Here is a 14166-nt window from a genome sequence, read left to right on the forward strand (position 1 = left end):
TGGGTGAAGGCTGCAGGGAACCAAGGAGAACCCTGGAGGCATTTCATAGATTCCAGAAGACCTAGACACCAACTTCACAAGGTTTTTCAAACTGTTTCTGTCACCCAGACTGGAGGAATGCAGTGTCGGAATCAAGCAATCCTCCCACCTCAGCTTCCCGAGAACTGCAGGCTTATGCCATCATGACCATCTCTTGTAGAGATGGGAGTCTCACTGTTGTCTAGGCTGGTCTGAAACTTCTGGGCTCAAGCCATCTCCACACCCAAGGTTCCCAAGGAGTTGGGGTTACAGGTATGACCCACGGTGTGGTGCCCGGCCTCACAGGATCTTTCTTGAAAACCACTGTAGATTCTTATGTTCATACTATTTCCCTTGCTGCAATTTGAGACTTAATCCACAACACCCCTTATGGGCTTGTTATCTAAAAGCCTTCAATTCCTTATCTAGAATACAGACTGCAAGGCCTTCCTTTTTTTGTCCTTAGGCTTGCCTCATGGGAGACCCTCCCACTGCTTTTTATCATAGCTACAACCCTCACTGGCCGCCTTCCTCTCTAGAGCGTGAGTCTTGTAACTGGATTGTCACCACCCCCGTCCCCTGGACATGGAACAGGGCTGACAAGCAGTAGGTGATAAGCACAAGGATGTTAAGATTTCAGCAGCCCAGCTCAACCAGGGTAAACTTAAACCAGCTAAGGTTCTGCATGTTGCCTTCTAAGCTTATCCAAGTATCATAGTTGGATTTCGCTAGTCTGACTAAAACAGGGTTTTGCACTTGGCTACCTATGTTGATTTTGGGCACTGGGTTTCATCTAAATTCATCACGTTGTTGATAGTCCCACCTCTCATGTGGCCTTCGTCTTTTACTAAAAGTGGAGGTTGAGGCAAGTACTTAAGACCAGAAAGAATAAAGAATATACATAGTACAGAACAAATGGCTTTTTAGGGGTTTACTTGATGTGGTTTCCTCCCCAGCCGCATGGTCCCTGAGTGTCCACTGGTCTATCCACCTAGCATGAGTTCTATTCCAGAACTGTTTTGGAGACTCGCTGTTACCCAGCCTGGAGTATAGTGGTGCGTGCTTAGCTCACTGCAACCTCTGCTTCCCGGGTTCACGTGACTTTCCTGCTTCAGCTTCCTGAGTAGCTGGGACTACAGCAGTACATCACCACGCCCCGTTAATTTTTTTTTTTAGTAGAGATGCGGTTTTACCACATTGGCAACGCTGGTCTTCAACTCCTGACCTCAGGTGATCTGCCCACCTCGGCCTCCCCAAGTGTTGGGATTACAGGTGTGAGCCACTGCTCTTCCCAGATGCCCTTCCTTGTCCTAGGAGACCTAATGTGTTCCTGCGCCTCTTTCCAGAGTCTTCTACAGGACATAATCCTCAAACCTGCTAAAACTGGGAGAAGCTGCAGCAGCCTTCATCAGCATCAGGGCTGCAGGAGCGGGTCCCCTCACCAGCATTTCAACCAAGTTGGGGGCTGGGATACTGGAAACGCACGCACTACGCCATTTCCATTGGGATGGGTGAAGTGAGTGGCAGAGCTGGCTTTGCCATGCTCTCCAGTGACATTCCAGTGGAAACACTCTTTAGGAAGTAACACGTCTGGCACCAGAGTTGACTTTTAATTTGTCCTAAAGCCGCTGAAGCAAAAACCATAAAACATTCTGCTTTCTTTTCTTTTACAACCCCACGAACGCAAAAAAAAAAAAATAATAACAAAAGAAACAACAACAAAACCCAAACTATTTGTAGGAAAAAATGGTTTTGTACATGGGATGAAACAATATAAATTCAAAACTTACAGATAAGGGTTAGCTCTATCACTCAACTCTTTAAAAAGTTTATATGAATATCCAGTCAAAACCAACACGGTATTGCCCTTGAAATGTTAACTAGACGGATTTCCAAGGAGACCACAGGACTGTATATTGTCTTGGAATGTCCTCAGAAGGCTCTGTCATTGATCAGGTAACAGTAAAAACCCCAGAGTCCTTTCTTTCAAATGGAAAAGGGAAAGCCGAGGGACAGAAGCTATTCAAACTTCGTCTTCTTTCCTTGTGGCTTGTGGTCACCTCCTCCTCCTCTGCCTCCTCGGAAGCCGCCTCGCCCTACAGGGGGAAGGCAAGACACTGTTAAAAGAATAGGTACAAAGTTCCTCCTCCCAGTGATTAGGAACCGTGACAAGGCACGGTCTAAAGAGCATATGCTACGTGGTGTCCAGTAGACATTGAAGTCATTATCCCTGTGTGCCTTACCTCCAAAGCCTCCCCGGCCTCTGCCACCAAATCCTCCTCGGCCTCCTCTGCCACCACCTCGTCCTCCAAAGCCGCCTCTGCCTCCACCACGACCCCCAAAGCCACCTTCACCCTTAGGTTTGGCCCAGTCCAAGGTAACTTTATTTCCATCAATTTCACCATCTTCCATGGCCTCCTTGGCAGCTTTGGCATCCTCCTCACTGTTGAAGTCTACAAAACCAAACCTAGAACACCAAATGAAATTGCCCATTATAAAAAGCACCTACTGCACATGTCCCAAGTTAACGGCACACACTGGGGAGCCATCCCACAGAAAGTAGCCTTGTTTAGTTTGGAAAATATACCAGTGACAGAGTAGCTCTCTATGGAAAACTAACTGGTGTGACAGCTTGAACCCCAGAATGTCTCACAAAACAGCTAAATATACCTCTGTAAAGACAGAAGGTAAAATAATGCTAGTGCTGTGAATTCTCTCTTCTTCTCGTGCGAATCCATAAACTGCCACTGATAGACAGAAAGGAGCTCAATGAGAAGACACCTTAGACTCAAGGTCTCCACCGAACAAAAACCCCTTCAAGTGAAAGCAGCACTCATGCTTTCTTCCCTTACCCTTTGGAGGACCCAGTTTCCCGGTCAGTGACTATCCTTGCCCGAACAGAGCCGTCAAATGACTCCTTTAATGTCTCTTCAGTGGTATCCTCAGACAGGCCTTTGACAAACAGAGTTTTGGATGGCTCTGGGGAAGAAAAAAAATTGTGACTTTATGTGAAGTCACAGTTCGTAGTAACACTGAATTTGCACAATGCCTGGTATGACTACTGGCCAAGAATGCTTGTCTTAGTGGAAAAGCAGTGAAAAGCAACTAAGCCAACTAGTCCTTAATTAAAGTAAGGCTATTCTGAGTTTACATTTTTTAAACTGCCACTGCATAGTTGATATTCTGCCCCACATCTTCTATGGAAAGTGGGAGAAGAACCCAAGCAGGTGCTGCCCACTGGATGGGGCAGGAAATCATGGGCAAACTTGCTGCTCTGAGTTGACACAGCTGGATCAGAACTTGACTATCTAGAGGAATCTTCTTGAGATTTCATCAATTATTTCTCAGGTAATCAGTCATCATATCCAGTTATTGTTCACTCAGTAGCAACAGGAAACACAGAATTTGTGCAAAAAATAAACACCAAAAGCACTGAGAGTGCTACCCCCAACCACAGCATCCTATCCAGGTGAACTTACGGCTTCTGGCATTAGGTGATCCCCTGGGTCCTTGCAACTCCAGCCTGATTGCTCTGCCCTCAATTTCCCTTTTATTACAGGAATTTAAAGCTTCTTTAGCATCTTCGAATGAAGCAAACTCTATAAATGCATACCTGAGGATGAACAGTTAATGCTTAGAGTAAGTTACCAAGCACGTGCTCCTTCACTGTCACAAGATGCTGCCAAGCCTTCTCTCAAGTTGGTACCTAAATGACGCTCTTTTACACTCATTTACGTAGCTAAAATTATTTGGCTTTTCTGACAGGATCACATGACCTTACGTTCCTTTAGACCTGTAAGACATATATAGCCTGTAACTGATATAAAGGTATTAATTATCTTACCCTTTAGATTTGCCATTTTGGTTCTGGGGTACTTTGATAAAAGTTGCTTTCTCAAATACTTCCTGAAGAGTTTCTTCTGTTGCACTGTAGGAGAGGTTGCTTAAAACCAGAGTTTTTGATTCACCTGCAAATAGAGATGCCACATTCCTAAGACTCTGAAACAGTGGTTCCCAGCTTCGGTCAGAGCAGTAATATTTTATTCCTAAGCATTTCAGTGCTTGAAAGAGTTAACACACAAATACTGATGATGTAAGTGAAATCCACTTTTGTTACTCAACATATTAAGTACTTAGTACATGTTGCAATGTTCTGGTGGTGGTTCTTTATGTATAGGCTGACTACTGGCCTGTTTTCCTAGAACAATAATCTGAGTTCAAAACACACATAGTCGGCCGGGCACGGTGGCTCAAGCCTGTAATCCCAGCACTTTGGGAGGCCGAGATGGGCGGATCATGAGGTCAGGAGATCGAGACCATCCTGGCTAACACGGTGAAACCCCGTCTCTACTAAAAAATACAAAAAACTAGCCGGGTGAGGTGGCGGGCGCCTGTAGTCCCAGCTACTCGGGAGGCTGAGGCAGGAGAATGGCGTAAGCCCAGGAGGCAGAGCTTGCAGTAAGCTGAGATCCGGCCACTGCACTCCAGCCCGGGCCACAGAGCGAGACTGTTTCAAAAAAAAAAAAAAAACACACACACACACATAGTCGAAGTCATTTAAAGTATAAAACATACCTACAAAAAGGAAGCTTGATTTGCCTACTGTATTCCAATGCAAAATGATTTTACAGCTCTCATTCAAGATTGGAAATTACTATTCCAAATAAGAGTATAACTTAGGGTATAATGTCCTTGATCTTCACCTACATTTAAGTAACTTTGATTAAAAAGTATAAACTTATGAAGTACAAAGACACAAAGGAGTTCCCTCCATCAATTCTGGAACCCAGTAACAAGCCTAATTTCTTACCACTCCAAGTGCTATTCTTTCCACCTCTATAGTCTTGATTTTGACCTTTCTCTCCGGTATAGTACAGGGAAATAGATCGCCCATCAATCTCTGTTCCCTGCTTTTCCTCAAAGGTTTTCTCTGCATCAGCTTCTGTCTTAAATTCAATATAAGCAATCCTGCAATGGAGGGAGAAGAACTCATGGTTTTTAAAATCACATTAACACAAATGCTTTTATACCTCAGCAACACAGAACTTGCTTCAGATCTGAATACAATAAATGCCCTTAGTTTTATGCTACTTTTCAATCAAACTTGAGCTTCCCTCTTACTTCCCACTACAGTTTTACAAATACTCAAAATTTTTTCACAGTAACCTCACCTCACTGAACTACTACTCACAAAATATTTGTTGTAAGCTAGGCACATTTCTTGCTCCTTTATATGTATTACCTTGTCTTTTAAAATCACCCTATGAGTACGTTATCCCCATGGTACAGATGGGTAATTGAGGCACAAATTTACAGGTTAAACTGCCCAAAATTACACACCTAAGAAAATCAAACCAACATTTCTTTTATAAAGCAGGAATGTGTATTCATGTTAAGAAAACCCTTACATTTCAATAGACAGAACATACCCTTTACTTTTCCCATCCTTGCTGACTAATCTGATCTCCGCAGCATCTTCAAACACTTCTTTCAATTCATCCTGAGTAACTTTGTAAGGGAGATTTTTAGCCAAAAGCGTTCTCGCATCTCGCTCTAGATTAAAAAAACAAAAATGAGCTCCATGGCCTGAAAAACCAAAGGTGGGGGGCAACAACAAAGAGGGGGAAAAAAAAGACATAGCTCTATTCAACAAATAATTTGAGATCCTATAATGTACAAGGCTCTGTGCCTTGGAGATATAGCAGTGTCAACACACAAGTGGTCCCTCCATGTTGTCACAGCTGATGTCAAACTATCCGCTGGGTACACTAGAGTTCAACCTGGAGTAGATGCATATTATTTTTAGAAACAAAAAAGGTGAACGTACCAATTTAAAACATTACAACATTACAACTGTACATAGAGAAATAAAGTAAAGGATGCAAACAGTAATTAGGGACCTAATCTAGTTTCAGTGAAGACCCCTTTACATTAATTTAGGTGCATCTAATAATTCGTGTTCTGTATAAAAGTGCTCTTGCTTGCCTAACTCAAGAATTTACACTGTAACACTAGCAAGCAGTGCCAAGTACTCTTGTAAACACCAGCTCATTTAATTCCCACATTAAGAGGAAACCAAGGGGAAAAAAAAATTTAAAGAGAGGAAACCAAGGGAAATGGGTTACAAAGCATTTTCCCTAGCAGTCTAGCTCCTGAATTTATTGCATAATCTCCTAAAGCCTTACATACCCTTCTTACTGTCTTTTCCTTTTGGTTTCTCTAGTTTAATTTCATTGCCAAAGACTTTCAAACCAGTGAGTTCCAAGGCTTTCTCCAGGTCTTCAGCAGATTCAAAATCCACATAACCAAATTTCCTTCAAGGTGGAGAGAAGGGCAAAATTACAACAGATGAAAACACAAACTGAAATCCACAATATGTATTCTAGACAAATGTGATGATGCAAACAAAGATCACATTTTAAAAAGCACCCCTAATATTAGCAAAACAAAGTCAAGGCTCTGCAAATTGTAGCTACAGAATAAGGTCTCAGTACGGAGATATGATGTGCACATTCACGTTTGAGGTCATCATCATTAGCTAAATTGCTTATAACAATTCACAGTAGCAGCTGACAAAAGAACACCTGTAAGCACTAATACAGGAGAATCCTGCCTGGATAAAAGCATTCACTATGATGACTAGTCAGGTCTAATAGTTTCAGGTACTTCCAAGAAAATAAACATCAAATTATTATTATTTTAAACTGAGACAGAGTCTCGATCTGTTGCCCAGGCGGAGTACAGTGGTGCGAACTTGGCTCACTGCAACCTCCGTCACCCAGGTTCAAGCGATTCTCCTGCCTAACACCAACACTGGTGCCTCAAGACCCCAATTTAGGCTGGGCACAGTGGCTCACGCCTGTAATCCCAGCACTTCGAGAGGCCAAGCTGGGTGGATCACTTGAGGTCAGGAGTTCGAAACCAGCCTGGCCAACATGGTGAAACCCTGTCTCAACTAAAAATACAAACATTCGCCAGGCGTGGTGACGTGCACCTGTAATCCCAGCTACTCAGGGGGCTTAGGAAGGAGAATCATTTGAACCCGGGAGGCAGAGGTTGCAGTGAGCCAAGATTGCGCCACTGTACTGCAGCCTGAGCGAAAGCCAGAGTCCGTCTCAATAAAAAACAAAACAAAACAAAAAAGACAAAAAAACTTACTAAGATTATTCTGTGCTATACCAAGTTACAACTGACTGGAAATTGCAATCCAGGGACTCTATAGTTTAATTGTAACTTAGTTCACTAATGCTAATCCTTGAAAATGTTTACACTATTCATGTTTAGGAGTGGCAGGCTAAAGTAACTGTGCTAATAAGGGAAGGAAAAGTATTAACAGACCCATGTGTATGTAATGTGCATGAAGCACTTACCTAGTCATACCAATTCTGACATCCACAACAGCAAGATCATTTTTAGCAAAAACATCGCTGATACCAGTTTTTAACTCAGGAGCAGATTTGTTAAAGTTTAGGTTTCCAACAAAGAGATTGAAAGCCGTAGTCGGTTCTGTGCCTATACAAAAAAAGCTGAACTCAGTCTACTTGTGAAGTGTGGTAAAAAGTTAGTTTCCAAAGCAAAATTTCTATACACAGCACATCAGCACACTGCAATGTAACATCATGTTTCAGTATTAAGTCCCTTTGTCATTCATCATTTGTGCTGTTTATCTCCCCCACATCCCCTAATTCTGCAAGTTACCTTCCACTTTCTGTTTCTTGGCTTCAGGAGCTGCTTTCTGTTTGGCCATTTCCTTCTTTCGTTTTCCAGGTGCTTCTTTGACAGGCTCTGGACAAGATGTCAATGTATTACCCATCAATAGCCACAAACACTTAAGTGCCTCCTTTAAACAACTCATGTCAATGTATGTCAGAATCTAATTACCTTCCTCCTCCTCTTCTTCCTCCTCATCTTCATCATCATCATCTTCATCCTCATCATCTTCATCGTCGTCATCATCCTCGTCCTCATCATCCTCTTCTTCATCTTCATCCTCAGCCACGTTCTTGGCTTTCACAGGAACAACTTTTGCAGCTTTCTTTCCTTTGGCTGGTGTAGTCTCCATAGCTTCTTCTTCAGAGTCTGAAAGATAAGCCACCTAAAAATTGCAGCAATCTCCCAAAACCAACATCGGTTTTAAAATCTAATGCAATCCTGTCACCATGTTTAGTTAATAGTCATGGCAAGAAGAGATTACTTGGGGCCAGGAACAGTGGCTCACGCCTGTAATCCTAGCACTTTGGGAGGCCAAGGTGGGTGGATCACCTGAGGTCAAGAGTTCGAGACCAGCCTGGCCAACATGGTGAAACCTCGTTTCTACTAAAAATACAAAAATTAGTAGGGCATAGTGGTGGTCGCCTGTAATCACAGCTACTTGGGAGGCTGAGGCAGAACTGCTTGAACCCTGGAGATGGAGGTTGCAGTGAGCTGAGATAGCGCGCCACTGCACTCCAGCCTAGGAAACAGCAAAAACTCCCATGTCAAAAAAATTAAAAAACAAAAACAAAACAAAAAAGATCACTAAGAAACAAAATCCTACATTATGAAAAACACTCACAGAATGTGCTGTTGAAATTTTCTCAGGAGGGACAAAAATCATTCATGGGTAATTAAGTCTAACACACAACAGCCCAGAGAATTCCCACAAGGACTCTACTCTCATCTCCAGGTTGTTGTGGAATATGTTGATCCCAGAATCTCAAGATATCTTGCAATCAGAAGCCCAGTAACTACCAAGACAACTCCTTACCATCTTCCTCATCGTCATCATCCTCATCCTCATCATCTTCATCATCCTCATCATCCTCATCCTCTGAGGCAGGGGCAGCAGCTGCTGCTTTCATCACTGCTGGTTCAATTTCATCTTCATCCTCATCTTCGTCCTCATCATCCTCATCATCTTCCTCACTGTCATCCTCCTCCTCTTCATCACTGTCTTCCTTCTTGGCATTCTTACCATTCTTTGCCCCCTTGGCTGGGATGGCAGCACCCTTCTTACCAGGGGTTGCTACCAATGCTTTGCCTGGTGTGGCTCCCTTCTTGCCAGGTGTGGCAACTGCTTTGGCTGGTGTAACTGTCTTCTTGGCAGGTGTTGCTGCTGCCTTTTTGCCTGGAGTGACAGCTGCTTTCTTGGCTGGTGTGGCAACTGCAACCTTTTTTGTTGGGGAAACTACCACCTTCTTTGCTGAGGTTGCAGCAGCCTTCTTGCCTTTCTTCTGAGGTATGACAACCTTGAGAATAAATGAAAACCAAACCAGTAAGTCCAGCCCCACACCCAAAAAGATAACCATGGTCCCAGTGAGTGTTAGATTCTGCCAATGCTTCTGGTTCAAGACCACATGCGCTAGACACATGTTAGCATGTTAAACTCCAGGCTTCTGTTATGTTGTCTTAGGTCAGAGCCCTTATTATCAGGTGAATACCCAGCCATAAGGAACCCTTTTGAACACTTAAAATACCTCTGAACCAGACCTCTGAATTCTTGCACCTCATATTTTCCCAAACCCCAACTTTCTCATCTGAAAATGGTAATAGTATCATATTACACGTATAACAATAATGAAGTGCTATGCGTAAATTATTCAGAACCTTACACCTAGGAGGCTCCAAGCATTAACGTATTAAATCATTTGGGGCTCCTATGGTGGATGGCAGTACTGAGTCCAGTGAAGCTCAATTCTTGGGACCTGAGATAAAATGAAGATCAAATAGGCTAAACCTAACTATCCCTTACAAAACTATCACACATCAAAGAGTGAGCATGTTAGTTTGATAAAAGCCATCGTTTAGCTACATGAAAATCCCATAGTTTTATTAGGCAATGTGTGGAAGAATAAAACTTTTATTCAATTCTCAACGAAAAACCTGAGCACAATTCAGTGCTCAGATGTCTTTACAGTGAGCAAATAAAAGGCCAAGACTGCCAAAGAGTAAAGAGGGTCAATGTTAACACAAAGAGGTGGCAGCCCTCAGTCTACACCAAAGATAACTATAACGCAGTGAGTAGAATTACAAAGTTTATATATAATGGAATGGAGACCAATTAATCTTAATTGGAGGCTAGGAAAGGAATCTGGGAAGGTTATCCTCAGATCTGAATACAATGCCCAGCTCTACATGTCGGGGTGAGGCTAACATGTTGAAACTGGAAAAATTTAATGATTTAACACAACAAATCACACTCCTTGCCCTGCAGAGGCACATGGAAAGGAGATCCCCAGACCTCTTGTCTCAAACTCACATTCAAATACTTAGCCAAATGACACCTTGACATGTCAGTGAAGAGCTTGTGAAACCACCACTACAATAGGACATACCTGGATGAATAAAATCTTATTTTAGCCACAGACATCCAATTTCATGTCTTAACTCTCCATTGTTGTAGTTTTAACACAATTCTGCATTAAGCTAGATAAAATTACCTCTTCTCCACTGCTATCATCTTCTTCATCTTCTGACATTTCTTCATCTTCACTATCTTCTTCTACCTCCTTTGGAGGAGGAGCCATTTTCTTGGGGTCACCTTGATTTTTACCTGCCTAAAATGGACACAAGTAGGTCATTACACCTCCACCTCAACATTTCAGGCCATTCATATTTTGCCATTACTGTTCATAGTAAAACGCCATCATCTCTCCTTTCTCAGATCCATTTCTCATAGTGCCAAACAGCACAACATCAAAACGAGTCCTGATGGCAATGCAAGATGGACTACTCTCAACCGCCCACAATTTTCCTCCCGGGCTTCACAAACAGAAAACCCGCCCGAAGGTAAGAAGTAACTACCTTGGTTTTCTCATGAACATTATGCTTTTCCCAGCAAGACAACCCCGCCCCTTAAAGAGGCGGCGCGGCCACGTGGGGGTACCTGGTAGGCCACCACGTGCCCGAAACACGGCGCAAAAGGCACGCGGCAGAGCCACCTTCCGGGGCCCACCACGTGTCGGCTTGCCAGGCCAGGACTCCGACTAGGGCCGATACCGCCATTTCCTGGCGCAAGGCACCGGTGCCTCTGGAGATTCCAGGACCTACGCGGCGCGGCCCACGTGGCAGGCCGCGCTCCCGGGCACGTGCGTCAGGAGTCGGGTCCCGACTCGTATGCGTCGCAGGAGTTTGGTCTCATCTCCCCACCCCGGGGCCCAGCGCCCCCTCCCCGCGCTCAGTGACTCCGTCTTTCCCGCCGCGTTCGCCGCCCCCAGCACCTGCAGAAGCTCTTCACCTCGCCACCAACTAGCCAGAAGCCGCGAGACCTCCCCACTAATCGCGCGAGACTTCCCGCAGCATGGCGCCCTAGAACGCGCCCGGGACTGCGCGCAGGCCCTCCTCCCCGCGCCGCCGCGCTCGCCCCTCGGAGAGCAGGCCTAGACGTCTGCGCTCGCGCTCAAGGCCGTTTACCTTCGCGAGCTTCACCATGATGGCGGCTTATGGCGGCGGAGTGTGGAGCGGAGAAGTGGCGCAGATGAGTCCAGAGGAAGGCAAGCGACGGCGATGGCGGCCGCGGGTGCTGAAGATCCCGGAGCACGTACACTCGAAGGCCAGCGAGAGCTCGAGACTGAGGCGAAAGACTGAGCCTGCCCAGTAATCGCCTGTGGAAAGGCGACGACGGCGCCCTCGTGACTCCGTGCCGACCAACCAGAGCTCGCGGCAGTCCCCCTGAGCCAATCGCGAGCCTCTAACCGAGAACGGCGCGGGGCGGGGAGTGGGCGGGCCGAGGCGGCCACGGGAGGGGGAGGGGCTGGCAGCCGTGCCGTCGGGGCGGGGCTCGCTTTGTGCAAGGCCGGCGCTGATTGGGCCGTGGGCGCGCGGGTCCCGGCCTGCGCCGTGGGACTGGCGTTTTTGGCGCCGGCTGTGAGGGGACTTCGGGGGTGGTGGAATCGGGCGGTCTAGGGATCTCCAATGTGGCTGGCTCCCTAGGCTCGGGCAGCCTTGGAGTTCCTCAAAGACCCCGCGCGCGGCCCCGGCACGCACTCACGCCGGCGCTCCCGGTGGCCCTGGAGAAAGAAGCCCGCCAGCCCCGGAAGTTCAGGGACCGCGGAGTTCCCGTTGGCCCTTTCGGAGGCACAGCTCAGCCCTGCTTGCCCGCGAGCATGGGACTGGAGACACCCCCGGCTGCAGGCAGTCTTCTGAGAGCCGTTAAAGGCAGTCGCGGGTCTGTGCGAGGTTTTTCTGTGAGAAATGCACGAACCTCCCCTACCCCACAGAACCTCAGGCGGGAGATATTTCTCGTCATGGGGAACGGCCTCGGAGAAGTAACTTTCTGGCCTCACAGGGCAAGGAGAGGGGCCTGGGCGGGCCGACCGCAAAGCCGGGCCTTTGACCGCCCACAGGTTCCCTGGTTGTTATTTGCGTCGAATGCGCCAATTAAGGTGGTGGCTGCTAAGTCAGTGTCACCAGATGGCTCGGGAGCAGGTCGAGAGCCACCGGCAGGGTTCCCCGGCGGCAGGGCGAAGGAGGCCGGAGTGACTTCCACGGTTAGCTTTGAGGGTGGGCCTCCCTCGATGCCGGGCTTAGCAAACCAGAGCATTTCCCTCCGTCCAGGGCCTGCCTGGGATCCATCCAATCCATGGGTCCAGGTATGGATCCATCCATACCTCATTGTTCCTACAGAACCAGGATACCTGCAGCTACGGCGGTACTTGTTAAAAATCACCTCAGGCGGGGCGCGGTGGCTCAGGCCCGCAGTCCCAGCACTTTGGGAGACCGAGGCGCATGAACCGGGGAGTCGGGGATTGCAGTGAGCCGACATCGCGCCACTGCACTCCAGCCTGGGCGACAGAGCGAGACTCCGTCTCAGAAAGAAAGAAAAGTGTTTGTTAAGGCCAGGCGCGATGGCTTATGCCTGTAATCCCAGTACTTTGGGAGGCTGATGCAGGAGGATCGCTTGAGTCCAGGAACTTGAGACTGGCCTGGGTAATATAATGCGACCCTGTCTCTACAAAAAAAATAATAATTAGCGGGTGTAGTGGCACTCGCCTGGAGCCCCCGGCTACTCGGGAGGCTGAGGTGGGAGGATCGCTTGAGCCCAGGAGGCGGAGGTTGCAGTGAACCGAGATGGCGCCATTGCACTCCAGCCTGGGCAACAAGAGCAAAACCCCATCTCAAAAAAAAAAAGAAAGAAATGAAAATTATTTGTTAAATGAGGAAGTATTTAGGTAGAAGCAGCAGCAGGGAGAGCTGGCATGGCTCAAGTGGCGTTGCTTTGGAGTTAGTCTGGGGCAGCAAAATAGCAATATCTAACACTTTATAATGCTGATTCAGTGCCAGGCGCTCTTCATATATTCATTCACTTACTCTTCAAAATAACCTTTCCAAAAAGTTATCACTGTTTTATAGAAACTGGGGCATAGAGGTAAATTAACTTGGCCAGGGTCACATAGCTAGCAGTGGAGGTGTAGGATATAAGTGAAGACACTGCTGTGTCATCCCAGTTTCTTTTCTTTTTTTTTTTTTTTGAGACAGAATCTTACTCTGTCACTCAGGCTAGAGGGCAGTGGCAGGATCATGGCTCACTGCAGCCTTGACATCCCCAGTTTTATCAATCCTCCCGCCTCAGCCTCTCAAAGCACTGGGATTATAGATGTGAGCCACGTCTGGCCTGTTTGTTTTTTTTTTTTTTTTTTTTTGAGACGGAGTCTGGCTCTGTCGCCCAGGCTGGAGTGCAGTGGCTGGATCTCAGCTCACTGCAAGCTCCGCCTCCCGGGTTTGCGCCATTCTCCTGCCTCAGCCTCCCGAGTAGCTGGGACTACAGGCGCCCGCCGCCTCGCCTGGCTAGTTTTTTGTATTTTTTAGTAGAGACGGGGTTTCTCCGTGTTAGCCAGGATGGTCTCGATCTCCTGACCTCGTGATCCGCCCGTCTCGGCCTCCCAAAGTGCTGGGATTACAGGCTTGAGCCACCGCACCCGGCCTGGCCTGTTTGTTTCTAAATGCTTTTTTGTTTTGTTTTGTTTTGAAAACACGAGTTATTTATTGAATTGTAAAGTACACACATAGTGCAAAATTCAAAAGATTCAAACAGATGCACAGTAAAAAGTCTCCCTCCCCTCCCTGTCCCCTAGGCCTCCCAGTCTCAAGGCAGTGCCAGTCTCTTGTATGTCCTTCCAGATTCAGTTGTATGTGCAAATAGACAAGTCTATTTATTATATTTAATACAAA

General features: G+C 46.5%; 1 protein-coding gene and 3 non-coding genes across 5 annotated transcripts; all 4 read right to left on the reverse strand.

Annotated features, from left to right (window-relative positions):
• Positions 1–1609: 1609 nt before the first annotated feature.
• Positions 1610–11568, reverse strand: NCL (nucleolin). 2 transcript variants are annotated; one of them, XM_015111344.3, is made up of 14 exons: positions 11410–11568; positions 10437–10553; positions 8765–9245; positions 7900–8097; positions 7717–7803; positions 7389–7530; positions 6208–6332; positions 5448–5571; positions 4829–4986; positions 3863–3986; positions 3498–3631; positions 2871–2997; positions 2262–2485; positions 1610–2114 (listed from the first exon to the last, which is right to left on the reverse strand). In XM_015111344.3, exons 1-14 carry the CDS (start codon positions 11425–11427, stop codon positions 2038–2040), a joined length of 2136 nt encoding a protein of 711 aa, XP_014966830.1. In that variant the 5' UTR covers positions 11428–11568; the 3' UTR covers positions 1610–2037. The 2 variants fall into 2 exon arrangements, with proteins under 2 accessions (XP_014966830.1, XP_028687046.1); XM_028831213.2 differs by having other exon boundaries at positions 11217–11568.
• Positions 2661–2797, reverse strand: LOC114671599 (small nucleolar RNA SNORA75). The gene has a single exon (XR_003721633.1). It is a non-coding gene; the product is annotated as a small nucleolar RNA SNORA75 (small nucleolar RNA).
• On the reverse strand, positions 3307–3386 carry LOC114671605 (small nucleolar RNA SNORD20). The gene has a single exon (XR_003721639.1). It is a non-coding gene; the product is annotated as a small nucleolar RNA SNORD20 (small nucleolar RNA).
• On the reverse strand, positions 7610–7679 carry LOC114671604 (small nucleolar RNA SNORD82). The gene has a single exon (XR_003721638.1). It is a non-coding gene; the product is annotated as a small nucleolar RNA SNORD82 (small nucleolar RNA).
• Positions 11569–14166: the final 2598 nt, after the last annotated feature.

This window comes from Macaca mulatta, chromosome 12, assembly GCF_049350105.2.
Source record: "Macaca mulatta isolate MMU2019108-1 chromosome 12, T2T-MMU8v2.0, whole genome shotgun sequence".
Lineage (NCBI taxonomy): Eukaryota > Metazoa > Chordata > Mammalia > Primates > Cercopithecidae > Macaca > Macaca mulatta.